The 25,603-nt window shown below is 30.8% G+C and overlaps 1 protein-coding gene and 1 long non-coding RNA gene across 10 annotated transcripts in view; one reads left to right on the top strand and one right to left on the bottom strand.

Annotated features, from left to right (window-relative positions):
- Nucleotides 1-902: 902 nt before the first annotated feature.
- The window catches only part of LOC130678647 (protein Fe65 homolog), a 44,826-nt gene continuing 20,125 nt past the window's right edge, over nt 903-25,603 (bottom strand). For 2 of the 9 annotated variants that reach the window (XM_057485988.1, XM_057485989.1), the window contains 13 exons: nt 15,067-15,385; nt 7,034-7,174; nt 5,343-5,572; nt 4,999-5,117; nt 4,784-4,896; nt 4,509-4,707; nt 3,354-3,481; nt 3,242-3,247; nt 2,919-3,172; nt 2,629-2,831; nt 2,261-2,437; nt 1,992-2,162; nt 903-1,143 (listed from right to left, as the gene is read on the bottom strand). In XM_057485988.1, coding sequence (XP_057341971.1) covers nt 2,013-2,162; nt 2,261-2,437; nt 2,629-2,831; nt 2,919-3,172; nt 3,242-3,247; nt 3,354-3,481; nt 4,509-4,707; nt 4,784-4,896; nt 4,999-5,117; nt 5,343-5,572; nt 7,034-7,174; nt 15,067-15,385 — 2,039 coding nt within the window. In that variant the 3' untranslated portion in view covers nt 903-1,143; nt 1,992-2,012. Of the gene's footprint in view, nt 1,144-1,991; nt 2,163-2,260; nt 2,438-2,628; nt 2,832-2,918; nt 3,173-3,241; nt 3,248-3,353; nt 3,482-4,508; nt 4,708-4,783; nt 4,897-4,998; nt 5,118-5,342; nt 5,573-7,033; nt 7,175-15,066; nt 15,386-21,573; nt 21,789-21,904; nt 22,212-25,603 lie in introns of those variants that run through there. The other 7 variants (XM_057485996.1, XM_057485995.1, XM_057485997.1 and 4 more) reach the window with 7 other exon arrangements.
- On the top strand, nt 8,272-9,803 carry LOC130678653 (uncharacterized). The gene is made up of 3 exons (XR_008991855.1): nt 8,272-8,481; nt 8,739-9,433; nt 9,510-9,803. It is a non-coding gene; the product is annotated as an uncharacterized LOC130678653 (long non-coding RNA).

Here is a 25,603-nt window from a genome sequence, read left to right as displayed (position 1 = left end):
AGCTTTTTTTTTCTTTTATATTTAAATTTTTAATATACGTTACGACTCAAGTAGCCGTGCTAATATTTGTCATATCACTTCTTATGCAAGCTCACCTATTATTTGGCATAAAAAATAAGTTTCTTATAATATAGATTTATCTATACATGGTTTACATATATGTTTTTTTTTTTTACTTTTCTTCTTATTATTATCGTCGTAACTATTATTATTTACTTGTAAGGAGTGTAATGTACGTGTGTTAAAAACCATGTAAGGTATATGTTTGTTTATATTAAGTGGCAGCGTGTTTATTTTTTATTAATTTTTTTTTTAATTAATAATTTTACAGAAGTTCATTACAAGTATCAGTGTTGTGTCAATCCGTGTACAATTTTAATTAATTAATTAATTAATTACTTATTCTATATATAATTTTTATTAGCTTATAGACAATTTTTCATGTCTGTACACATTATAGAATACGTATATTGCAAGATATATACATAACTATGTATACCTCATATGTACAGAGGTACAGACATTATTTCACATAGTTAAATATTTTTTTTTTTTATTTATTAAGCAACGACATCGTCCAATGTTTTTTTTTTCTTTTTATTTCTTTTAAATATAAGAAAACAATATGAGTTTTATATATTTTATCCCGAACAAGCAATAACACTTAATAATTGGACGTCGTTATAAATTCGAAGACATAACACAGAAATATCATATATTATATCATTAATATTAAAGTCAATTAAGCATCATATTATCTCAAGTGAATGGTATCATTATATTCATTTTTCGAACGCCATATATAAAATAATTTTAGCGTAATATATAAATTAATAATCACGAGAAGCGCGATATTTTATTTACTAGTCTTATTTCCCTCGATTTATTTATCAATTACTAGGATTATTATTATTATTGATTATATTATATTAGGGACAACTTTCCCACGGAGCGAGCTGATTAATACTTCTCATGTCCAAGGAAGGTGAAAGAAGGGACTTAAGAGAGGCACTCGGTGGTGAACTCCCAAAGTACTTAAGTGTCAATGGAGACTGGAGATGCCTGTGTCGAATCACCTCTCGCTCAGCAGGAAGTGGCCATAGTTCCTGGCGAATCGATCGGCTTGGTTGATTTGACTATCCGCTCCATATTATCAATTTTAATGAGTTATAGTGATTATTTTTTTTTATTTTATTAATTTTACGAGGTACGTATGCAAAATTTTAATATTCTTTTTCGATATCGAAGGTAAGTAATTTTTTTTTTTTAATGATTGATATCGAATTTTTTTTGGGAAGTCTACGGTTTTCGTTGCGCCACCAAATGATCGCGAATTCTTGTAGAACTCGACGAAATAAGACTTTTTTTCAAATAGCTAAAACTCCTTCGAAAATGGACTAATTCAGACGTTTTTTTTTTTAAACTTTCCTCTTTATATGCACTTTCCGGGAAAAAATACAAAAAAATTAAAGATATTAAAATCTATGAAATATTTCACTTTTTTGAAAAAATCGCATTTTTCTCAAAAACTAAGCGAGATATCGGAAAATTTTATTCTATGAGAAAGTCTTATTTTGTCGAGTTTTACAAGAATTCACGGTCATTTAGCGGCGCTACGGAAGCCGTAGAATCTCCTTTTTTTTTAAACAAAAATTTTCTAATTGTTTGAAATTTGTACCCATGTACCGAATTCCATTAACTCGGACAATTAGTCTACGGAGGAGCGGAAATTTCTTTGAATTTCTCAGTTAACGGATGCCCTTCCTCCCTTAAAGAGTAAACTATGACGCATGCGCTCTTACATCTACATGAATGATGCAGAAATAAATATACACAGGCTCGTAGTGGGGGTCAAGATTGAAGGGAAGTCCGAGATAATGATCCGAGTTAATGGAGTTCGACTGTACATTGATAAATATTTGATATTTAATTTAAATAAATTTAAAATGTAATAAACAAATGGATGATAATAAACTACTGATACTACTTACCTGGAGCGAGAGAGCCTCATCTCAGGATTCACCCTGTTTATTTTTTCTGCCTGTAAGAGATCCCACTAATGACTTAATAGTCGCCCCTATTCCGCGGCCATTCGGGGTAGTTAAATTATTAGCGTTTCTAAAACCCTGCGGATGAGCGTCAAGACATTTTTGGTACCTCAGCTTTAAAAGAAAAAGTGAATAAATAAACCATCAAGATTAATAAAACTTTTTTTTATTCTTTTAGTAATAAATTGACGGAAAAAAAGTTATACATTTACCTTGCACGCGGCTTCAATTGTTTTGCAAAGAGCGCCACTGCTAGGCTCACAGTTAAATATATGAGCTATAAAAAGATCCTGAGCAGTGTGCATAATAAATGCACATTGTTTAACATTTGTTCCAATGCCCAGAAATGATAGATAACGGACTCGACACTCTGTTATCAATTTTTCATCCTACATCAAATAATATTTATGTTTATATTTATGTAGAGAAAAAAACAATAATAAGAACATAAATAAAAGTAATGATAAATGATTAGTATCATGTTCGTTATTAAAGAGTTTTAATTTGAAATAGGTCAGATGGTCATTGTAATTAGTGTGTAAAATAAATTATTATTGTTATTATTATGTGAGTAACTCACGTTGGGTGTAAGTATAGAGATCATGCTCGGTGCAACAGCTACGTTAACATTTCGCCACTGATTTATAGGAGTGTTTGTCACCATGTGGTCTATTGCGTCATTTAAAACATCCATTCCTGTAGCCGCTGTCACTTGCATCGAGCCAAGATATTGCGCTCGCAGAACTTTCTTTGGTTCTTCCATCGGGGTAGGGAATGATTGTGCTAGAATTTTTTTAATAATCATGATAATAATATTAAATAATTTTAGTAGATTTTTAATATCAACGTAAAAAAAAATGAGCACTTTACCGACTAGTGTCTGATCATTATTTCTGTGAAAGCGCCGATGTTCAGTTGGTAAATTAGTAGGTCTTGTTGCTAAACAAGTTCTGCCATTAATATCTACTGGTTTTGCAAGATTCTGGTGTAACGATCGTTCAATCATTATTTTCTTACAAATATCACGTAATGTATTTGCAATTGTACGAGCTGGTATGTCACACCTAAACACGTGACACATGAATTTCCTAGTTGATCTATCTCTTGCTACATATGCAAAATCTCTAAAGAATAAAAAATTATTGGTAATTTGTTTAGATGGAAAAATTTAAATACTGGAATTTTTTTTCTACCTTTCACTAGAGAATCCGTTAGAAAGCAATAATTAAAAATATTGTTATTCTTAAAAAGGTTATCAGCATAAAATTAATAATAAATTAATAATAATTGATATTTAATAGGTACCGTCCGTGATCTCTGCCGACGCCCCATACTCGGAGAGTATGAATCGGTTGAGTATTGAGTACTGTTAAATTTTCAGGGTCGATTAATTTTAGTGCTCCTTCATCTAGATCCATGAAAAGATCTTTACCCTGTTAAAAATTATAAAATTTTAGTGATAAATCATTTTATATGAATTTTTATAACAGATTTTACTTACAAGTTTATTATTAAATAATAAAAAATGAAAATAAACGAAACGAAAATATTTATTTTTATATTTCGAAGAGTGAATGTTAGAAAAACTATTTATCAAGGGCTTTATTTTAGAGACTTTCCTTTGAGTGGATACGTGATAATTTTGAACAGTAAATAAAATTTAAAAAAATAATTTTACGTCACAGAAAAAAAAAATCTCGAGTGAAAGTAAATATTATTGACTCCATAAATTTTTTTGGAAAACCTCAATTTCCTCTTGGCTCAAGAAAATTTTTAGTTGCTTCTCGAAACTGTTTGTTTTGTAAAATATTTTCTTGACTCCCCGAGTCAAAATTTAAATCGTAGATTGAACGTACAAGACGTTGAAGACGTAAATTCAACCTTTCAAGACGCAACTAGTCGTAAAACGTATTTTAGACGTAGTTGACGTAAAAAAACGTAAATAAGACTTGCGTAATCGTAAATCGTAGATACAACCTTTCAAAACTTGCAATAAAACAATTAAACTATGTCGGAAACATTTCATTGCCAAAAGACATGTCTAGCAGCTAGAAGATAAGAAATAAAAATTCTTAACAGCTGTAGAAAAATATTTTGGGCCTTGCAGGAGATGACTCTACTGATGCCCAGTTTCTTGAGTCTTTTGGGTCTTACAGACTACCTAGAAGCTTGTAGACAAAAATCTTTCCGATATAGTTTAATTGTTTTATTGTCATATTTGAAAGGTTTTATTTACAATTTATGATTACGCAAGTCTTATTTACGTTTTCGTACGTCAACTACGTCTAAAACGTTTTACGACTATTTACGTCTTCAAAGGTTGAATTTACGTTTTTAACGTCTTGTAAGTTCAATGTACGATTTAAATTTCGACTCGGGTCAAGATAACTTTTTTTTCTGTGTGTACGATGATATAGTCCAATATATATTAGTAAATATTGGATATTACTTATAACTTACATCACCCCACCGACCGACAACATCTAAAAGATCGTTTCTTCCGAGTGATAAGTCAACAATACATTTGTTAACAGCTTTGCTACTTCTTTCTGGCGTCAAATCTTCCTCTGCGATTTCCGTCCAACCAAGAGACCGAACTGCAAATCTGATAGGTTTGTCCCTTCCTTCGGAGTCTGCCCGGGCTGGATAACTTCTTCTCCTAATTATTACATAACAAATTATCATTATTGTTAATATTATAATTACAAGTGAGTAAATAATAATAAAATATTTACTTCAATGCCAATTCCTCCTTTCGTTTATTTTCCAATTCTTGATCTAATGCAGAACTTGTGTTACTACGTGTCACTGTATTGATTATAGTACCCAATGAATGAAAGTTATTTATCTAATATATAATAAATAAATACACGTAAATTTCAAATATATACTTATTATTTATCTTCAATTATATGGAGTAAATATTAATATGATATACAAAAAAACTCACACTATCGTTGTCTTTGACTAGACTTTTATGATTTTCATTTTTTGAATTAAGTGTGGCTTCTGGTGTTTCTCTTTGTATAGTACCACTTTTTATGTGCCAGTAGTAGGGACCATCTTTGTCTAAAATTTGAAAAGAGAAACGAAATTAGTCTTGTAGTCCGTCATCTGCAGTTGCGCTTAAAGTCGAAAAATTATTTTTATTCCCATACGAAAAAACACATCCGGATATGTCCGAGCAAATCTGCATATATGAGACCTATATTTTTATATGTGTCGTATGTATGCAGATTTGCCTGAATATATATTTTTTACGCATGGGTTTTTATTAAAAAATATATAATTTACCCTCATGTTTTTCCCAACCAGCTGGTAAATTTTCATCTTTGTCCTCAGAGTGTGGACTCTGCGACTCATCGGCTTTTTCTTTTGAATTATTTTCTAATTGGTTTGTTATATTTTGATCTTTTGGTTGTCTGCGTTTCACTGAAATAGGGTAAAGATCTCTGTTGAGGCCGTCCTCTACGTGCGGTATACCTCCCATCTCCGTTAAGTCGTTATCAGCGTTCTCACAGTAACTGTTAGTTTGATAACAACAAAAATACATTTTTTAAATATATAATTTTGTATCGCTGAATTAAAAACAAATTTTACTCTTTAATATTTTATCAATAGGGTAGTAATAGTAATATGTAATAACATCGTGTACTACACACTATATATTATTATTTTTTGTATATTGCGGGCCTTAGGGAGCTTTGGCTACAGAGCCCGAATAAATTTATTGAAATTTCCGGTGTAACAATTTCCATCAGAAATTGTTGTTTGATGAGATATTTATTATGTTATATTATATATAATAGAACTATAGAGCATCAGTTTCGGGTCAATTCTGTAAAAGTGTCTTGCGGTAAGATGAAAACCCATAAGTGTTTCCGTATTTATATATGAATATATGCCTATAAATCTGCCAAAATTGTATGACACATGGCTCGTTGATAAAATCACTGTCTTTTTTAACTTCCCGCTAAAAAAATTTAAATTTTAAAAAAGAAGGAAAGTTATTGGTTTCGGTCCGACTTTCGAAAACCGAGTTTTCAACAGACCCCGGCGTTTTGAGTTTCTAGGAAACTATTCTAACTAATTTCGCGATCATGTCCGGTTGTATAATGTATGTAAATATTCTATAAGCTTCGTTGAATACCTCCCCAACCATAAAAATCGAATAATTTGTTCAAGAGATATCGTAAAAAAATTTTTGGTGTGAAAATGGTCCCCGAAGACCTTACACGTTCTGCTCGGTGTGAAATATTAAGCGGTGTACTTTTAACCCGGTATCAGCTTTTTCTTTCACACCATTGGTGGAGTGAACGTTCCAATTCACACGGCCAAAAATTTAACATCGAATTATTCTCACCACTCGGACTCAAAATTTTTTACAGTGCATACAAAATCAGTTTTTGAGCTAATTTGGCACAAGCCATACGTTGGTACACGGAGAGGAATGTCAAGTAAATATGCCTATGCTGCATAGTAATAATTAAATTACTCTATAGTTCATGTGACTGCTTATACAAACTATAGAGTAATGTAATTATTACTATGCTGCATAGGCATATTTACTTGAAATTTCTCTCCGTGTAGTTCTATCAACAAGCCATGCATGCATTAACTTGTGCAATTTTTAAAGATTCAACATAAAGCATTTTATCAGCGTCAAGATTTACAGTTATATCATCCAAAGAAGTAGACAACTATAATACTAGTGACCAAGCTTAAACAAGATATCAATAAGATTGTCATAGGAAACATACACGATAAAAACTTTATTAATAATGATAATAATTTGCTTGAAAAGTTGACCTGATCGACAATGAAATTTGCAAAATTTTTTAATAGCAATACCATCAACAATTAAAACAATGACTGTTACATATGTACAGCGACTAGATATAAAATACAAATAATCATAAATAAATTCGAGAAGCGTAAAAAAAAAGTGATGGTTATTAGTACGACTGTGAATTACGAGTACGTACTTTCTGACATTGTGGTCGGAACCACCGGCATCGAGGGTCGCGGATGGATTTGACAGGGCCTTGGATGATGGTCGAGGATTCCCGTTGAGATTATCATCAACCAGCGCCGACTCGATCACCTCCGCACCCTCGCTGCCATACCTGAATCACGTATATATCTTGGTATAATAATCTAATACAAACTTATTATTATTTATAAATTTTTTATTTTATAATTAATTATACTAATTGTTTTTTTTATATTATAGAGTACATCAACGTGGCACTCTCATCTTTCAACTTATAATAAATAATATGTAAACGTGTTTACTTGGGATCAACTGCTTCCAGATAAATGTAATAATTTAATTAGCGACAGTAAAATTGAGTCGACATCAACTCAAATTAGTACACACTTGCTAACAAATGCGCTCAAAAGATTAACATCAGCCAATTTTTTCCACTAATGTTGCCAACATATTATACTACACTCATTGCTAATTACTTTTTTATATTTTTTTTTCTCCAGGCAATTTTAAAACTATTTTTTCGATTTATATATCGATGTATATTAGACATTTATAAAAAAATTAAATATATACTCAAGACCTTCAACTGTCGCCTGTCAATTTGTCCTTGAACTTTATTTACTGTAACCTTTCATGCAATAATTTTAATATAATATAAAATATTATATATTTATTTTACTGATGACATATTTACATATATATCAGGTAAAACTTAATAATTTTTATCATTTTTTACATATTGACAAAACAATTAGCAATAGTTATTTATTTACAAAAAAAACGTAAAGGAATTTCTGACGTGCTGAGCACATCAGCATAGTACTTGGTAACAAAATATATATATATATATATATATTATTTTATCAGATAATGTCGGAAGCAGCCAAAAGTAATTTTATTAATTATTCAAAATGCACTATTACAAGTATGAAACATCATATATATATAAATATATTTCATATTTATTATAAGCGTGGGCGTCAGTAACGGCCTCCGATGAGCGTGCCGGTGTATTGGCGTAGCCGAGACGACTTTCGTTCGATCAATACATACAGCAGCGGCGCAACCCCTCTCTTATAATTTTAAGCCCCTCTACGAGTTTTGGAATTGCCCTGCGGCCCCTGCGACACAGTCTTACTGATCTCGCTGTTACTCATATGTATATACATATATACATATATACATATAGTAGAAGCCTTGTATTGCGTCATTACTCATACTAGAGTTTACACATTTTGTATATCGCGCTTCACCTCTAACTCACTCACTCACTCAGTCGCTCTTTTACAAACTCTTGTACTACTACTACTATTATCAGTATCTTGTGCTTGGTAAGGGATGAAACTTGGATGATATTCTGTCAGAGTGATAAACAAGGAAACATAGCCCTGACTTGACTGACTGACTACTCGTTTTTCACAGCGCGCTTACAGCCATAGGGTAATTAAGTTTATGCTGATTTGCCACCCTTCGATCCAACCAACTTCCGACACTCATCAAAGTCCCTGAGACATATATATATGTCTTTAGGGGCTTTGATATATAATCGCACCGAATTTCGAATCGAGAATAAAAAAAAATGTCTATTTTATTTAAATTACTTTTTCGGAGTATACACAATTTGAATGTTTTAATACGTGGTAGTGATAGCAGTAATAATTGGTATTCTTGAGATTAAAATACTGTGTATCTTATAGAGTATCAAGAAATAAAATTGTAAAAAACATAAAATGAGATGGAAAAGTCAGATGCATAATAGTGAAGTAAAAAAACAAAAAAAAAGGAAAAAACGTGGAGAGAAAAGGGAATTCCATTTGGAAGATTTATGGTGACGGCAGCGAATGTGCTTCCCAGTAGTATATTACGCACGTAACTTCATGATGCATACAGGATAGTGTCACGGGAAACCTGCTGTTGACCTGTTATTGCTGCCATCAATATATATATACATACATATATATATAAAAACACTTTAAGCAGTAATAACAGGAGCAACGACCAGCAATGACGTTACATATATATGTTACCAGACAGCCATTTTATTTATATTCCTGTCTATTATTTATTTATTTATCTTCATTTAATTGGAAGATTATTTCTACTTCAGTTATTGGATTTTCATCATGAAGGAAATTATTGTAATACATGAATTATATTTTACATCAGTTTTAAATAAACAACTTACAGTGAAACAAATTGATATGTAGAAGTTAGTGATGCGAAATAAATATATTAAATTATTACAATAAGCCATTGTGATATTTATTATATTTTTTAAATAACTCCAAAGCTCAATAGAATATTTAATTAAATTAAATTGGAGTTAACATTACAAACGAATTGACTGAAATAATGTTTATTAATTAAAGCTTCAGTTAAGCAAAAGGCCAAGGTAAGATTAATTTTTTTTGAAGTACAAATTAGAACGTTTTTTTTTTAGATAATATTTATAAATGAAATATAAATAGCAGTAGTATCTACGAATAAGAAGATAGTAATTTCAAGTGGAACAGACATCAGCCACCAGCGATTATCGATATATCAGAACAGTCGGCGTCGTGATGTTGAACAAAATAAGAAATTAATCAAATAAAATCGAAAAGTCGTCAGCAAAAAAATAAAATGAATTGGATAATTTACTGGAAAAATAATTTACTTATTCTAAACGTGCTCGAAGATGAAACATAATCAAATTGCAATACGTTAAATAATAAAAGAAATGAAGAAACGATTTATAATTTATAATGGAAGAATAAAATGCACCGGCCAAAATATAATTAGAAACGTTCATCTTTAAATCTTGATCGATTATATAGATTTAATTAATGAAATTTTTCAAATGTTATACATGTATATATATAATATATTGTAAATTATTATTAATGTATTTTTACAAGAATAATAAACATTAATAAAGAGTTAAATTGTTTAATTTTTAATAAAACTCACAGTCAGCTACCGGCACTTGAAATATTGGCAACCATCGGAATTCGCGGAATTAATTCAACTTGTACTAAGCTTTGATTATTATTCATTTTATATAATAGAATGTTGTTTATTTATTCTGTTAACTGACAGTTTATTCTATAATGACTTTCAAATAATCGATTATTTTTATAAAATTAAATATATAGGTATAATATGTACTACGGAATTTTAAAAAAGAAAAAATACATGGTATCTTTAGTAACGCCCGATTACTCGACAACGACAGTCGGAGAAAGACTAAAGTATTTTATGGAAAATATCGAGCTTTCGGTAAAACTCGGCTGTGTTCGGTTTAATTCGTGTTACTTCATGACGTCATAATGCCGTACCATCGCGGATTTTTACTACTGAAAATTATTAAGTATCTGTAGTTAATCTATCATTTTGAACTACATTCTTAACTTAATTTAATTTTCTTATCATTAAATGATGGTAATTTATAACAAATCTGACCGCTGGAAATTTTTTTTTATTTTATTGCCCTACCCTCATTACTATTTCACAATGTTTTTCAATATGATATATCTTTTTTAAATGTCACGATGACAAACTCTTTATTTATGTCCAATTGACTATAAATTAATCACTTTAAATAGTAGACATAAAAAAATGATTTCTCGGCGCAAAAAATTTTTACTCGCCTCAAGAAAATTTTTACTTTTCCCAAGAAATTTTTTGCATTATTAATTGAAAACAAAAGTTTTCTTGGTGCGATAAAAAAATTCTTTTCGCAAAAAATTTTTTCTAGTCCTAAAAAAAATTTCATCTTCAATTCATAATGCAAAATATTTCTTGTGCCAAAAAATACTTTTTTTCTGTGTACATTCACATTACCTATGAATTTATATGTACGTTTATTTTCTCTGCCTACTGTTATCATAAAAGATTAAAAAAAAAAAATTCACTCGCTTTAAAAAACTATGACATTTTTTTGCTACTAATGCGTATTGTAAAAAATAAGAAAAAGTATTGCTCTTGGACTCGATAATGAAAACAAAAAAACAACAATAATACTACAGTATGGAGGTAGATCGATAGTTTATTTATTCAGCCGGCAATTTCAGAGAATCACTAGTTTAGCCGAGGTGAAATGTATGAAATAGAATACTCTTATACACTGTAAGTCACAGTAGCAGCAGTAGCATAGTAATCAAAAGCTGTCAATACATGTATTTAAACAATATGTGTATTTTATATGTATACGTGTTTAATAAGTGTAGGCGAGGACAGAGAAAATGAGCGATAGAACAAGAGAAAGAGTATTTGTTGACAGTGACACATATATACCTTACACGAGTATAAGGTTTGTTCGCTACTTTTATTATATATGTACTACATGCTAGTATACTTTTATACTAGCCAGTTCAATAGCAGTAATGTCGACCTACAATGTTGAGAGATTACCAACGGGTTTTCCCGTTGATACTGTGGTGAACGTCCCAACGCCCAATCAATAATCCACAGTAATTCTCATTCTCATTTCTTGTTTTTTTTTCTTTTATCCACACACACACCCACACCCACACGATATTTCGCAATTGCCATTGTTGTTGCATTTAGTCACTGACGATATATATTATAAGATATTATGTATTAGATATGCAATTATTTAAAGTATAAAAATAAATACATGCGAATTTTTTCTTTTACGCCCTTATGGATTCTGGTTCAAGTCCAAAAACCATAAGGGGATAAAAAAAATTTTTTAAATTTATTATAAAAAATCTGAAAACCGTCTGACCCTGCGGGCCAGCTCCAAAACTTCCCTTTGTTTTCGAGCTCAGGGAGCTCGGAAACATTATTACCTCTTCGAGCTCAAAAATTTGTTGGGCCGGTAAAACATACCTTCACTGAAAAATTATAATTTTTGTCCGACGATATCTTTGGATGGAATGAACTGATTTGAACTTTTTTGATGGGAGTCGAAAGGGCTCAACAAGACTTAAAACTGATTACATTTTAAGGCGAATCGGGCAAATGGTTTATAAGTTATACGCAAAAAACAAAAAACATTTTTAATTTTTATTCTTCGTATAACTCGTAAACTACATGACCGATCTACCCCAAAATCTAATCAATTCTAAGTTTTAGTGAGCCCTTTCGATTGCCACCAAGTACGTTCAAATTGGTTGATTCGTTCCAAAGATATCGTCGGACAAAAAAAGTTTACACACACACACACACACTTACACATACACGCGGACGTTCATCCGGGAATTGTCAGAATAGCTTCCTAGGACCTCAAAACATCGATATCTGATGAAAACTCGATTTTCGAAAATCGTACCAAAACCAATAACTTCCATTTTTTTGGAAATTTGCAATTTTCTTAGCAGGAAGTTAAAAATTAAATATATTATATATTTTAAAAGTATTTTACCAAATAAAAAAAGTACTGAGCATGTAGTGACTATCATTTGCATTAATATGCAATGAGTTATTGAATGATGAAAAAAAAAATATTACTTCCAGTACACCGATATAAAATATTTCTCTTAAAAAAAAATCCATTTATCTTATACATAGCGACACAGATTTTAGTAAAAATAATTTTACCAGAGCTATATTTTGAAAATCAATAATATATTTAAGTCAAAAGAGCTAAATTATTTATCGTTTAAGCCTTTCAACGCGAAAATAATTTTTTTAGTCATATCACGTAAAAAGCAACTTTTTGGATCCTACTTTATTTCAGCCTCTGACGAAAATCTTGACAAAGATGTAATCCACAGAGCATTGAAAACAACGAGGGTCTAACATTTATATACACCGGGGGATACATGTAGCTTTTCTCGTGTGTAGTACCGTTGTCAGAGTGCTTCAATTTTCCCCAAGTCTATATGACTTCCATATATATATATACTCGAAACAGAAAGAGCTTACGGGTTAGAGGACAATGAAGCCACACGTGTTCCTACACTCCTGTGCTGCAACACACCTACGGGCCCAATTTCGTTGGAATATAAATGTAAATTTAAGTTTTTACTTATGTTTTTTTTTTTTTTGCAATTTATAATCTGAGTTAATTTATCGTTTATGCAAATATTGAAAATTTTTTTTTTATTCAAAGAGTTAACTGATTATTTCAGTATAGAAAATTTTTGAATTGTTGGATAAAAGTGCAACGATCATATATAATATATATTTATTATATTCAGTATACGGAAATGAATTTATAGTACCAATTACAATATATTATGGGATGGGTTCCCATAATGCATGGTAACCGATTTTTTTGAAATGTTGATTATAGAAACGGCACCCATACACTGTAAAAAATCACCGAGGTAAGTCCAAGCGGTGTAGGTGTTAAAATTATCGGTGTTAAATTTACCCCCGAAAGCGGTGTGAAAATAACGCCGCCACTGGTGTAAATATTCTGTACCGGTGTTAAAATAACGCCGCCACCAGTGTAAATATTCTAGACCGGTGTTAAAATATTTTATTTTGTCAATATTTTTACTTACTCGATCACTATACTAGTTGATAAATGTTATTTAAGAACTGAAATTTTTTGTGTTTTATAATCTTTAAAGTTAATGCTCCAAGCGGACGCAGTTTACCCCGCCTTTACACCGGCATTACTCCGCTTTTACTCCGGTTACCCCGCTTTAACACCGGTATTTTTAACACCGGTGTATTACTCCTCCTACACCGGTGTAATTTCATTTTTACACCGGGCGGAGTTAAAACGAGTCCATTTTTAACACCGCTCTTTTTACAGTGTATATATTATATTTATCATTACCATAATATTATGGTAATCATTACTATAATTCTTTCACATGCGATATGGGAACGGTTACCATAATGATGGGAATTTTCCTCAGAAAGTATGGGCCTATATCCCATAATTCCAAGTAATCATTACCATAACGGTATGGGATGATACTTCATAAACGTACTAAGAAAGGTTACCATAAATTTCTTTCCGTGTATAGTTAAAAAAGATTACAAAATAGTAGTATTTTTATCTATGAAACGATTAACAGACAATAGTGAATGTAAAAGCTACATAATAAATGCATATAAACCCAGGTCATTTACCCTGATAGCACCGACACGTTGGAAAATTCTAATAAACGCGCTACCACGAGGTAATCTATATAATCCCAGAGATCGGTGTCTCTGTTGTTAAAGGTGTATCAACCTCGTAGATAGTGAAAATATTTATGTCCAGCCATATAATACAATAATAAAACAGGATGCCAAAGACAGGATAGTTGACCAATTATTGGTCACTTTCTGGTCACAGTATGTGTAATAAAATTTCTAAGTACACAACCAACAGACGGCTTTTATTTTATTTTTTTTTTTTACTTGTTTTCAAATAGTTAATTTGTAATTTGGAAAAACGCAAATAATTAATTGTAAACTAAACAAAAAATCCTTGGAAAAATAGAATGGAATTTTTTAAAATTTTACCAGCCATTATACTGCATCTTTACATGAGTTCGTAAAATAAAAATTTAAATTACTTAATTAAAAAAAAAGGGTTTGAGGTGGGCAAATGTTTGACTTTTAAAACTTTTCCTTTTTCATTTAATATTTTTTAAAATTATTTTTCCTACTAGATACGACTAGCTGGAATGATAAACCGACAAGCATTTCCTTAATTGGATTTTTATGCTCGGATTCTTGCCATTCGTCACTTTACGATAATGTGATATCGTCGAGCGGAATGTGCCTTCATGATATCACAAGTAATTTATACCTCGCAGGCATGTGCTTGTAAAATTACTAGTGAGGATACAGATATAGTGACATGACATCTAAAAAGTTTATTCAAATTAATCTTATCGACTACAAATAATAATAATTACGATTAAATAAAAATTTGGTTCGTGTGCTAAATACGTTTAATTTTACAAGTTCTAAAAGACAGTTGTCAAAATTTTTTGGTTTAATACCGTACAATTAATTATAAACGGGAAAATAATAGGGGTCTATTAAATGCTTTTAAAAATGACAAAAAATTAGACTAGTGTAAAAAATAATTACTGTGTGGATTCAAACGTGAGTTGAATTAAAACTTACCCAAGATTGTGGTTGGCAGTATTGTCTGGTGTTTCTGCAGTGACTGAATTCTGAGTCAGAGGACCCTGAGTGACATCGACACCCATGCTGCCAAGATCTAGTGTGGCGTATGTTCTACGTGCATGCCTCGTACTATTACCAACTCCACCTCCGTTTACGATACCTGTAACCATCTCGTCTCTTCTGGCACCACTGACTACTAGATCTTGATATAATTCATCAAACAGAGAATTTCCCGAGCCATTACTATTGAGTGCGTCATCAAAACGCGCTGATTCTAGATGATAGTTTGGATTTTCAAATGACAAAAGTCCGTTTTCTGTAAAATATCAAAGTTAAATCATCTACATTAATTATTATTCTATATTCCATTTCCGGATTATTAAAATTTATTTAAGGTAATCCACAATAATATCATTTTTTTAATACTTTCATTTTGAAAATATGAAAAAAATCTACCCGGCGAACAAAAATCTTTTTCGATTATCACGTTTTGCCCAGCTCTGTTATACACGTAGAAGTTTTTCTAGCTTAGAATGATAATGGTGTTATAACCTTGATTAAAAACTTCGATTGAAACCAATGAATTCCGATTGAAAGTCTATCGGATTTCAATCGGAAACAATCGGATTCAATCGGAGTTCAGCGGTTTCAATCAGAATTTTTAATTGGGGAAAAAATTGGACTAAGTTCAAAATATTATATCCTGTCATATATCTTGTGTTAACGAAAAAAATAAAATAAAATGACGACAATGACGACAGATTTGTATAGTAAATTTCCAGCATCTCAAATTATACAGAATAAAATATCTTTATGAAGAATCCAGAATAAAAATTCAGCTATTTCACCTGTTCAGGGGAGACCGGGGATCATTATTTCACGAGTTGGTTGCCACATCATGGTTGGTCATATCAGACAACTTATCGAACGAAATACGAACATTGATCAGCATCGAAAGGGAGGTGATGCCTTCGCGATTTTTCGATGCCGATCGATGAACCGATCGCCATAAATGACCTCTGTGGCCACCATACCCGGCCTCCCCTACTCGCTTCTCCAAGCTATTAATTTGTTACTAAATTCAATAGAACACATTGTCAATTATATTCGTATATAGTCTGAGTAATTATACCCAGGATTACGTAATTACCAGCGGTTTATGACCTAATGAATTTCGAATATATATTTTACAAGGCCAGTGAATAAAATAATATAATTTGACAACCGTCTTCTGGCCTCCTTCGGCCATGACTCTAGACGCCATCTTGAAATAGTTTGAGAACCTCACTAACCTTAGTACAGTAGTAAAGTAATCGATATGGATAACTGAACAAAATAAAAATTATTTCACGCTTGATTGGATAAGCAATGGGTCGAAACTTTACTCGTGTAATACCAACGGCAATATTAGTTGATCAAAATACTCTTTATATTTTATGCTCAAATCTAATAAATCACACGTAGTTATTAACTACTGATTGTCCTAAACATTTAACTGATTAATTTTTTTTTAACTTCGCGTCGTTATTTTTTTTATCGATCTTATTAAAAAAATGGCTAGATTTACAAATAGAAAAAAAGGAATCCTATTAATGTTCTATATTTATTAAAAGTCGAGACGTTATATATATTTGTTTATGTATGCATAAGTGATATATTTTTTATGTAATTTATGCTCAAAAAACACGCCATTAAATGGCTTTAATCAGCCTCATTAAATTCTTTCTGATTAGTCAAAAGTGTGACTTAATATATTTTATTGTATTTTCATAAAACAATACATTGATTACGATCATATTTTTTTCTCTATTAATTACTACGAAATCAATTGATCATATTTATTATTAAACATACCATCAAGTATAATGGCAGTGAATAAAATCAAGCGTTAAAAAAATATTATTTTCTGTATATACAGTAAAGTTCGTATTCCCAAGTGGTTTTGATCGATAACAGGACAAACAAAGAGGTAGTAGCAAAGTTTGACACACTATATATATGTGCACTAGTACAAGAACTAGAAAGGGAAAGAGGTAAATCTTAAAATTTTCCCTTCTCATCTCAAAGTTTAAGTTTACGAGCACTTTATAAGCGAGAAAACTAACAACTTGTCTGGACTCTCGATTAGAACCATCATCCCCTTGAGAACTTTTAAGCTGTGGGGGTAAATTTCATCGCAATCGATTTAATCCTTTATAACATAATTGATATAGTACAATATTGATGCTAATTTTAACTTTATCGGACATTATTATTTCAAATCTCTCCGTCATCTAGAAATACTTTTAGATATTTGTTAAAAAAAAAAAAATTGAATCGGAAAATTCCAGAAATTTTACTTCAATTATAGTAAAATAATCGTGTACAACAAGATAATATTGATAGCAACTTAACCGGTGAGCTTGATTCATTTTTTTGAATATCAATTTTGGAACAATAAAAGAGAATTTTGTATAAAAGTTTGCTGTAGTTATTTGAAGTTAATTTGAATGCATGTAAATTTCGTCTCTAAGGGTGCTAATTATTGATTTTATTTATTTTGAATAAAAAAATTGTTGAAGATTGCGCCTAATGAATATATATTGCCGGAAGAATCGATGTTATAAATATACGCACTATGAGTGCCAAAGAGCAAAAACGTGTTTTCGCGTTATATGGAGCTTGATGCGGAGCTTGAGGGATGAAATGGAGGGAATGATAGAGATTAAGTTTAAAGAAAATAAACGAGATAATGTTACAGATAACAAGGTTTTTATTAAAACAAAAAACTCTATTTGTAGTTTTAATACATGGAAAAAATTTTTTGGTAAAATGTACCCTACAATTTAGACTAAACCTGGGCCAAAAACAAAATAAATACGGAAATAATAAAAACTGATTCCTTTTATTTTATTTTTTATTGAAAAATTACTCAAAATTGGGTTTTTTACCCCATAATTGAATACTATCTAAAAACGGTAGAGTAATTATTCATTCAAACCCAGTTTTACTCACAATTAACGGGTAAAATTTATTAGATAATTCTCCCCGTGTATATACTCCGCGGAAAAAAAGGATTTTTTGGCGCAAAAAATATCTTGCAGTACACTGCAAAAAGAGCGGTGTTAAAAATGGACTCGTTTTAACTCCGCCCGGTGTAAAAATGAAATTACACCGGTGTAGGAGGAGTAGTACACCAGTGTTAAAAATACCGGTGTAAAAGCGGAGTAAAACCGGTGTAAAAGCGGGGTAACAGGTGTAAAAGTCGATTAATGCCGGTGTAAAAGCGGGGTAAATTGCGTCCGCTTGGAGTATTAACTTTAAAGATTATAAAACACAAAAAATGTTAGTTCTTTATGAAAATTAATAAAAAATATCATTTATCAACTAGTATAGTGACCGAGTAAGTAAAAATATTCACAAAATAAAATATTTTAACACCGGTAAAGAATATCTTCACCAGCGGCGGCGTTATTTTAACACCGGTACAGAATATTTACACCAGTGGCGGCGTTATTTTCACACCGCTTTCGGGGGTAAATTTAACACCGATAATTTTAACACCTACACCGCTCGGACTTACCCCGGTGATTTTTTACAGTGTATAAGTTGAAGACAAAAATTTTCTTAGGACTGGGGAAAATTTCTTGGGGCAAGAAATCCTTTATTTCTGTGTAGAAATTTGATATGTAAGATCGTCCTTGTAATTCAGATCGTTCAGAACTAATTCCCTAGTGGATTTTATTGCCCTCCAGTGGTCCTTGGAGAGGTCGCGGTTAACGCTATAGCAGCTGTAAGTTGATAGGAGAGGAGTGTGTTGTGGTTCACCAGAGGGCTGTGCATCGTACCGCGCCGCGCCGCACCAGCGGGTCATAAGAGGTTCGAGTTTGACACCACATAAACGCATATAACTACTTTGTACTTAATAATTTCTCCATTATAAACTAACCGACCTATATGTCAAATTTATTCTTTGAATATTTAAAAAAACAAAGTCACATGCGAGTATAAATATTGACAGATTGCTTTTTTCTTGAACAAATTTTGATTAATTTGATCACCACTCAACTGAGCTATGAAAATATAACAAAAGTAAATGAAATTTAATAGTAAAATATAATTTTTATGTATCAGACTTGCCAATACGATTTAAAAAACATTAAGTTTAATATTATAGAGACAATGTAAGACTGATATCAGGTGTGAGTCATTTGGATACGTGACGTACATGAGTAAAATCTGTACTGGTATGACATGCTAAGGTATAGTAAAATAAAAATAGAGGCGTCATGTGTGATACTCTATAGATATATAGTTACATATATGTCAAACATAAATTTATTACTATACAATTTTTCTATTGAATCTCAAGGTATAAAGTTTTCTCACGTAAAAATCCACATCGCTCTTTATTTTCGTTAACATCAGTTTGCAAAAGTAATTTATCACACGTTAGATTCCAGTTAAATAACATTATTTCGTGTAGTACAGAGCTTTAAGACGTCCCTTTGTGAGTATTAATAAACTGAGTTGTGTTAAACAACCCTGATTAAAAGAAACGATTCAAAACGATTTGCAATGTTAAATGCCCATAAGAAGGGTGATTCAAAAGTATTCAAAAGCATTGAAAAGTATTTAAAATTTTGTTTTTCTAATCTTTTCAAATCGTTTATTTTACTCTCTAAATATGAATAAAGGAAATCAGTGAATATTCACTAATTTTGAGTGCCAACCGAACCACTTTTTGAAATTACTGATTCGGTTTGCACTTGAAATTAGTGAATATTCACTTATTTTCACTTATTTATGTTTAGAGAGTAATAAGGGAACTCAACGTGGTAGATTTTAACAAATATTCACTTATACACTGTAAAAAATCACCGGGGTAAGTCCAAGCGGTTTAGGTATCAAAATTATCGGTGTTAAATTTACCCCTGAAAGTGGTGTGAAAACAACGCTGCCACCAGTGTAAATATTTTGTACCGGTGTTAAAATAACGCCGCCACCGGTGTAAATATTCTAAACCGGTGTTGAAATAACGCCGCCGCCAGTGTAGATATTATTTACCGGTATTAAAATATTTTACTTTGTGAATATTTTTACTTACTCGATCACTATAGTAGTTAATAAATGATATTTTTTATTAATTTTCATAAAGAACTGACATTTTTTGTGTTTTATAATCTTTAAAGTTAATACTTCAAGCCGACGTAATTTACCCCGCTTTTACACCGGCATTACTCCACTTTTACACCTATTACCTGGCTTTTAAACCGGTATTACTCCGCTGTTACACCGGTTACCCCTCTTTTACACCGATTTTACTCCGCTTTTACACCGGTTATCCCGCTTTAACACCGGTATTTTTAACACTGGTGTATTACTCCCCCAACACCGGTGTAATTTCATTTTTACACCAGGCGGTGTTAAAACGAGTCTATTTTCAACACCGCTCTTTTTACAGTGTACGTGTATTTATAATTAATCAACTAAACGAGCATTGCTTTTAATCATGAAATTGAGAACACAAGATTGTTAAATAAGTATAAATATTTATAAAAAAAAAAAAAAAAAATGAAAAATAGTATAATGTAAAACAAGTACAGTATCGGAGATCGATATTATATATAGTGTTGTTAAACACGCGAGTTATTCCTAGAAAAAAAAATATATAGATAAATATATATGGCCTATGATTATATTATATACCAGTCGGATTAGCTAAATCGATACTTGTCTTATTGTTATTAGTTTATATTGTTTCTATTGTTGCAATTCTGTTACTGTCTTCTTAATCAATGATAGAAATATAAGTAGAAATCATAGTAGATAAAAAGGTGCAATGACAAGTCTTATTGTACAAACTGTCAGTGAATCTATTTTGTTTATATAAATATATATATGGAATCTAATGATTTTCAGTCTTATATAATTTACAGACTAGTCAATGCATAGATTTGCGCGGGAGGTTCATTTTTGCCACAAAATATATGAAATAAGAGGAGATAAAATAGTATAATAATTATTTGAATGGGTGGAAATAATCATAATATATATAATTTAATTTAGATAACTTTTATCAGGTAAAACAAATAAATGCAATTAAAAATATCAAGGTAATTAACATTAGTTGAATATTTCGGAAATCAAGATATTGTAAGAACCCGTTGTTACATGTTTAGAAACTTCTAGGGGGAAAAAACATGTACAATAAGGGAAAAAAAGTTGTCACGCGATATTTTTTTTTATTTTCAAGTTTGTATATTGGTGAGTCTGGTCAGGGCCGCGTGGCAGCTCCCTTACAGAAAATAAGCCGAATAAATAACTCTAAATACGTAAGAAATTTATGGAATTTCGAGTATTTTAAGTATCTTAAATTTTTCACTCTTTCTTTTATTAAAAAAAAATTTTTTTTCTATTTTCCTGACGTTTAAATGATAAAAAGTGGTCATAAAGATCAAATTATATAATAATAGATGAATAAACATATACAGTCAATAAGTAAATAAAAAGGAAAACACTTACGGCTTGCTCTGTGTAGTACCATCGTGGAATTTTTAATTTTTATTTCAATGTTTTATCAAAAAGAAAAAAAAAAAAGTTAACACACGTTTGTTCACAAACGCAGTTTTTAAAAAGTTTACAGCTTGCTTTGTTCAGTTCATTTATAATTTCATAATGTTACGTTTATTTAATCACAACAATTATCATATGTTCATTTAAAAAATATCACCTGTATACTATTGTAAATTAAAACAAATATTTCAACACAAATATATATATATATATATATAAATATTTATATAAAAATATATATGTATATATATATATATATATGTATAAATATAATAACTACATATTATCTTCACACATTAAATATTAATGACATGATTAATAATTCACAATAAAATTGTTAAGACACATGGCCAGCCGTATTGCATTAATTCGCCTAATAAAATCCAAAAATATATATAATAATAATAATAGTAATAAAAAAATGTGGTATTGAGTGTTGGTACAAGAAAATGAAGGAATAAAGCTCTAAAGAAGTCGGGGCGTCGCGTACGTTGCAGTGACTGATGAAAAGCTACATTGGCGCCCTCTCTTTTTACCCCAACTCTTAGCCCTCCGCGTCAGTTACTCGCGCGCGCATTCACTACCCTCAAGCCCCTCGACCTATACCACCTATACTATACATGCTTCATCGCTCACTATCCTCACTATTTTAACTTTTCTCTCTGTTAGTCTGGTTGCCTCGGTGGTTCCTTCCCTTACCTGTACTTTGATGTCTACTACTCCCACCACTGTGTGACTATGTCACCTCTACTACTACTAGTGCCACATACTGCTTGTACTATCACCCATCTACATCCCTCTTACTTGAAATTAAATTCATCCCCCATTCATGTCATCCTTTTCTTTCTTTTTCTTTTTCTTTTTCTTCTTCTTTATCCATTTTTTTTTTCTATTACTATAATTTATATTCATTCTTTCTCACTCAAGCTTTTCGCGCTACTTCACCTGATGGGTTAGCAAGCACACGGGTCACATGATTTTATCGTCAACCAATCAGCATCGTGATACGTCATCCAGAGGTTCTCATTTAATAATAAGCTCGAGAGAGACAGACAAGAAGGGTTGGAAGTGAGATAGAAATAGAATATAATATTAATATGGCAAAACTTATATGAGTGTGTGTGTCTTACGAGAAAGATAAGTTAAAGGGTAATATATAAATACAATAATTATAAGTAACGTGGAATGATGAGGGTAAAAACAATAATAATCAACTAACAAACCAACACTTTTTTACATATATGTACACGGAAAAAAATGAACTATATAAATTGAGAATGACAAGTAATATAATGATAAAGTGGTCAGTAAATACCATCATTCTAAATAGTAATTTTTTTGTTTATGATTCAAACGCACAGAAAAAACAGATATCTTGAGTCAAGAAAATATTTTTGAAGACAAACGTTTTTGGGAACCAAGTCAAGATTTTTTTGAGCCAAGAGAATTCGTCTTGGTTGGAGAAGATTTCTACTTTATCTGAGAAAATTTAGGTCTCCAAAAAAATTTTCTTGAATCAAAAATATTTACCTTCAATCGAGAATTTTTTTTTTGTGTGCGTGAATAATTACAGGATAAGTATGAAAATTTATTGTCTATGTAAGAAAAATTACTATTTGAACTTTAAAAATCGTAACTGATACTTAAAAAATAGACGACACGTATTATAAAATTTACTATTTGAATGTTAAAATTTCCCATATTGACAACCGGGTTCCGGATTATAATTTCAAATAGTAATTTTTAAAGTTTTTTTTTTTTCCGTGTATTATCCAATGAGTTTTTAAGATCTTTTACTGTGACACGTACATTCTATTATGACGATGAAAATAATAATGTCAGCTAGTACAGTGATATGTAAAAAAAAATAATTAATTAATTAAAGCTGATCGCGAATCACATCGTAGAACAAACAAGCTCATGAGATATATAATTCTAAAGGGATTATTGGATGATTTGATATCTGTTGGGACAGTAGCTATTACATGCACCGAGAAAACCGAAGGGAAATATACATATATGGATATGTAATAGTCATGGCATATCAACGTCACAAACTCGGGTGTTGTGTTGGATGATGCCGGGTGTAAACGAACGAATGGAATAAACTAAAGCGTAATGATCCCTATGAATCATTCATATAATGGAGCGCATGCCAATACAAGTACATCTGATACATGGCATCGCTGCATGTTTTCAGTCATCTGTCTATTGTTTACGGATATATATCTTGTACCCAATAGTTTTTGTCATTCGCTTACACTGCGATTCGGAGTAAATTCGGATTTAAATGAAATCCAGATCACTTCGCATTTACTCCCGATTTTTACAGTGTAATAGTATGGGAAATATGAGATTTATCGCCTGGTTTCACGGAAAAAACGAATTTCTTCTTGATAACAAAAGACGGGATAACGAAAGATTTTGTTATAATGACAAACATGATTAGCTTACGGTAACAAATCAATTTTTTATAGTAACAAATGAATTTGTGTCGTAATTAAGAAGTCGATTTGTTATGAGAACACATGATGTTTGTTATAATAATATCGTCGTGTTTTAAAGCCGGTATTTGCTACCGTAAATAATCTTAACTTATGATTACAAAAATTTTTGTTAATGCTACAAATCCATTCTGTTACTTTAACAAATCAGTTTTTTTATTGGAACACAACAGTTTTGTTACAGTTACAAGCCATTGCTTGGCCCAGCGAAGAATTTGCTAGCATTACAACAACATTGTAATTCCAACGAATGCCTTAAATTACCGTAACTTATCTTATCTTGTGGTCACAAAAAATTTTTTTCCGTGAATTTATTTATAAGATATAAGTTTAGGTTTTGTTTAAAGCTTAAATTTCTATGGACCGATGCGATTGTAGATTGTATTGGATTTGCTGAAAGCTATTTCGTTTAAAGTATAATACAGAAGCAAGAACAGTAGTATAGGTACAGTGCCATAGAACTATATGTAAAAACTACCGAGACTGGGTAAAGAGAAAAGAGAAAAAAGGGACAGAGTATGTCGTGCAATGACGTTTTATTTCTACTCAGTACAAAGTAAACTGAAAGAGAGAAGCAGACAAAAGCTATAGTTTTATAGAACTGAAGCAGAAGCAAAAGCAAAAACTCATGTAGAGAGCTTATGTGTTATATTAAAATTTTCATATGCCAGACCAAAAAAAGTATAATGCATGCAATAAAAACGATTATTTGATTTACGATATGCAATAACTGTGATGAACTTAGTTGATATGTTGTTGAAAATATGCATAAGTAGAAAAAAAGTATTTCTCGGTGCAAAAAAAATTATTGCGCCATGAAATTTTTTCTACTCCTAAGAAAGTTTTGTCTTCAATTCATAATGCAAAATATTTCTTGCGGCTAAGAAATCCTTATTTTCGGAGCAATTTCGTCAATAAAATCCGTACACGGAAATAATTTTTTGATAAAAATTACTCTGTAATTTCGAGTAATCCTGGGCCGTTGCAAAAAATTGGTATTTTTTGTTTTAAATTTAATATTTTTTGTTTAAATATTAACGTTGCTAGACCATGTTTTACTCTCCTACTGAGTAATTTTTTAAAAGTCTTATATTTAATCGATTATTGTGAATATCTCATCTTAATCTATTAATTTTTACACCATGCGATTAATTTTTACTCCCCAATATACCATTCTTTTAAACCCATTGACTTTTTGATGAACATAGGCTTGAAAAAAAAGACGATCTTTGTATCTCTCTATAACTTAATATTTATTTTAAAATTAAAAAAAAATTTGTATTTTTTCTTTTTCAACACAATAAGAGTAATTTTTTTTTTATTATCTTTCAAAATATTTATTTTAAGTCATTTTCTTAAGCTATTAGATGACTTTTAGATTTTTTATGAAAATATCAGCCTTTTAATTGTAATTTTTATTGTAATTCAATATAAATTTTATAAATTGAATCATCAACTTTTTATCATAACCTACG

This window comes from Microplitis mediator, chromosome 2, assembly GCF_029852145.1.
Source record: "Microplitis mediator isolate UGA2020A chromosome 2, iyMicMedi2.1, whole genome shotgun sequence".
In the NCBI taxonomy this organism is placed as follows: domain Eukaryota; kingdom Metazoa; phylum Arthropoda; class Insecta; order Hymenoptera; family Braconidae; genus Microplitis; species Microplitis mediator.
The sequence above is the reverse complement of the archived record's forward strand: the minus strand, read 5'-3'. Positions and strand labels throughout refer to the sequence as shown.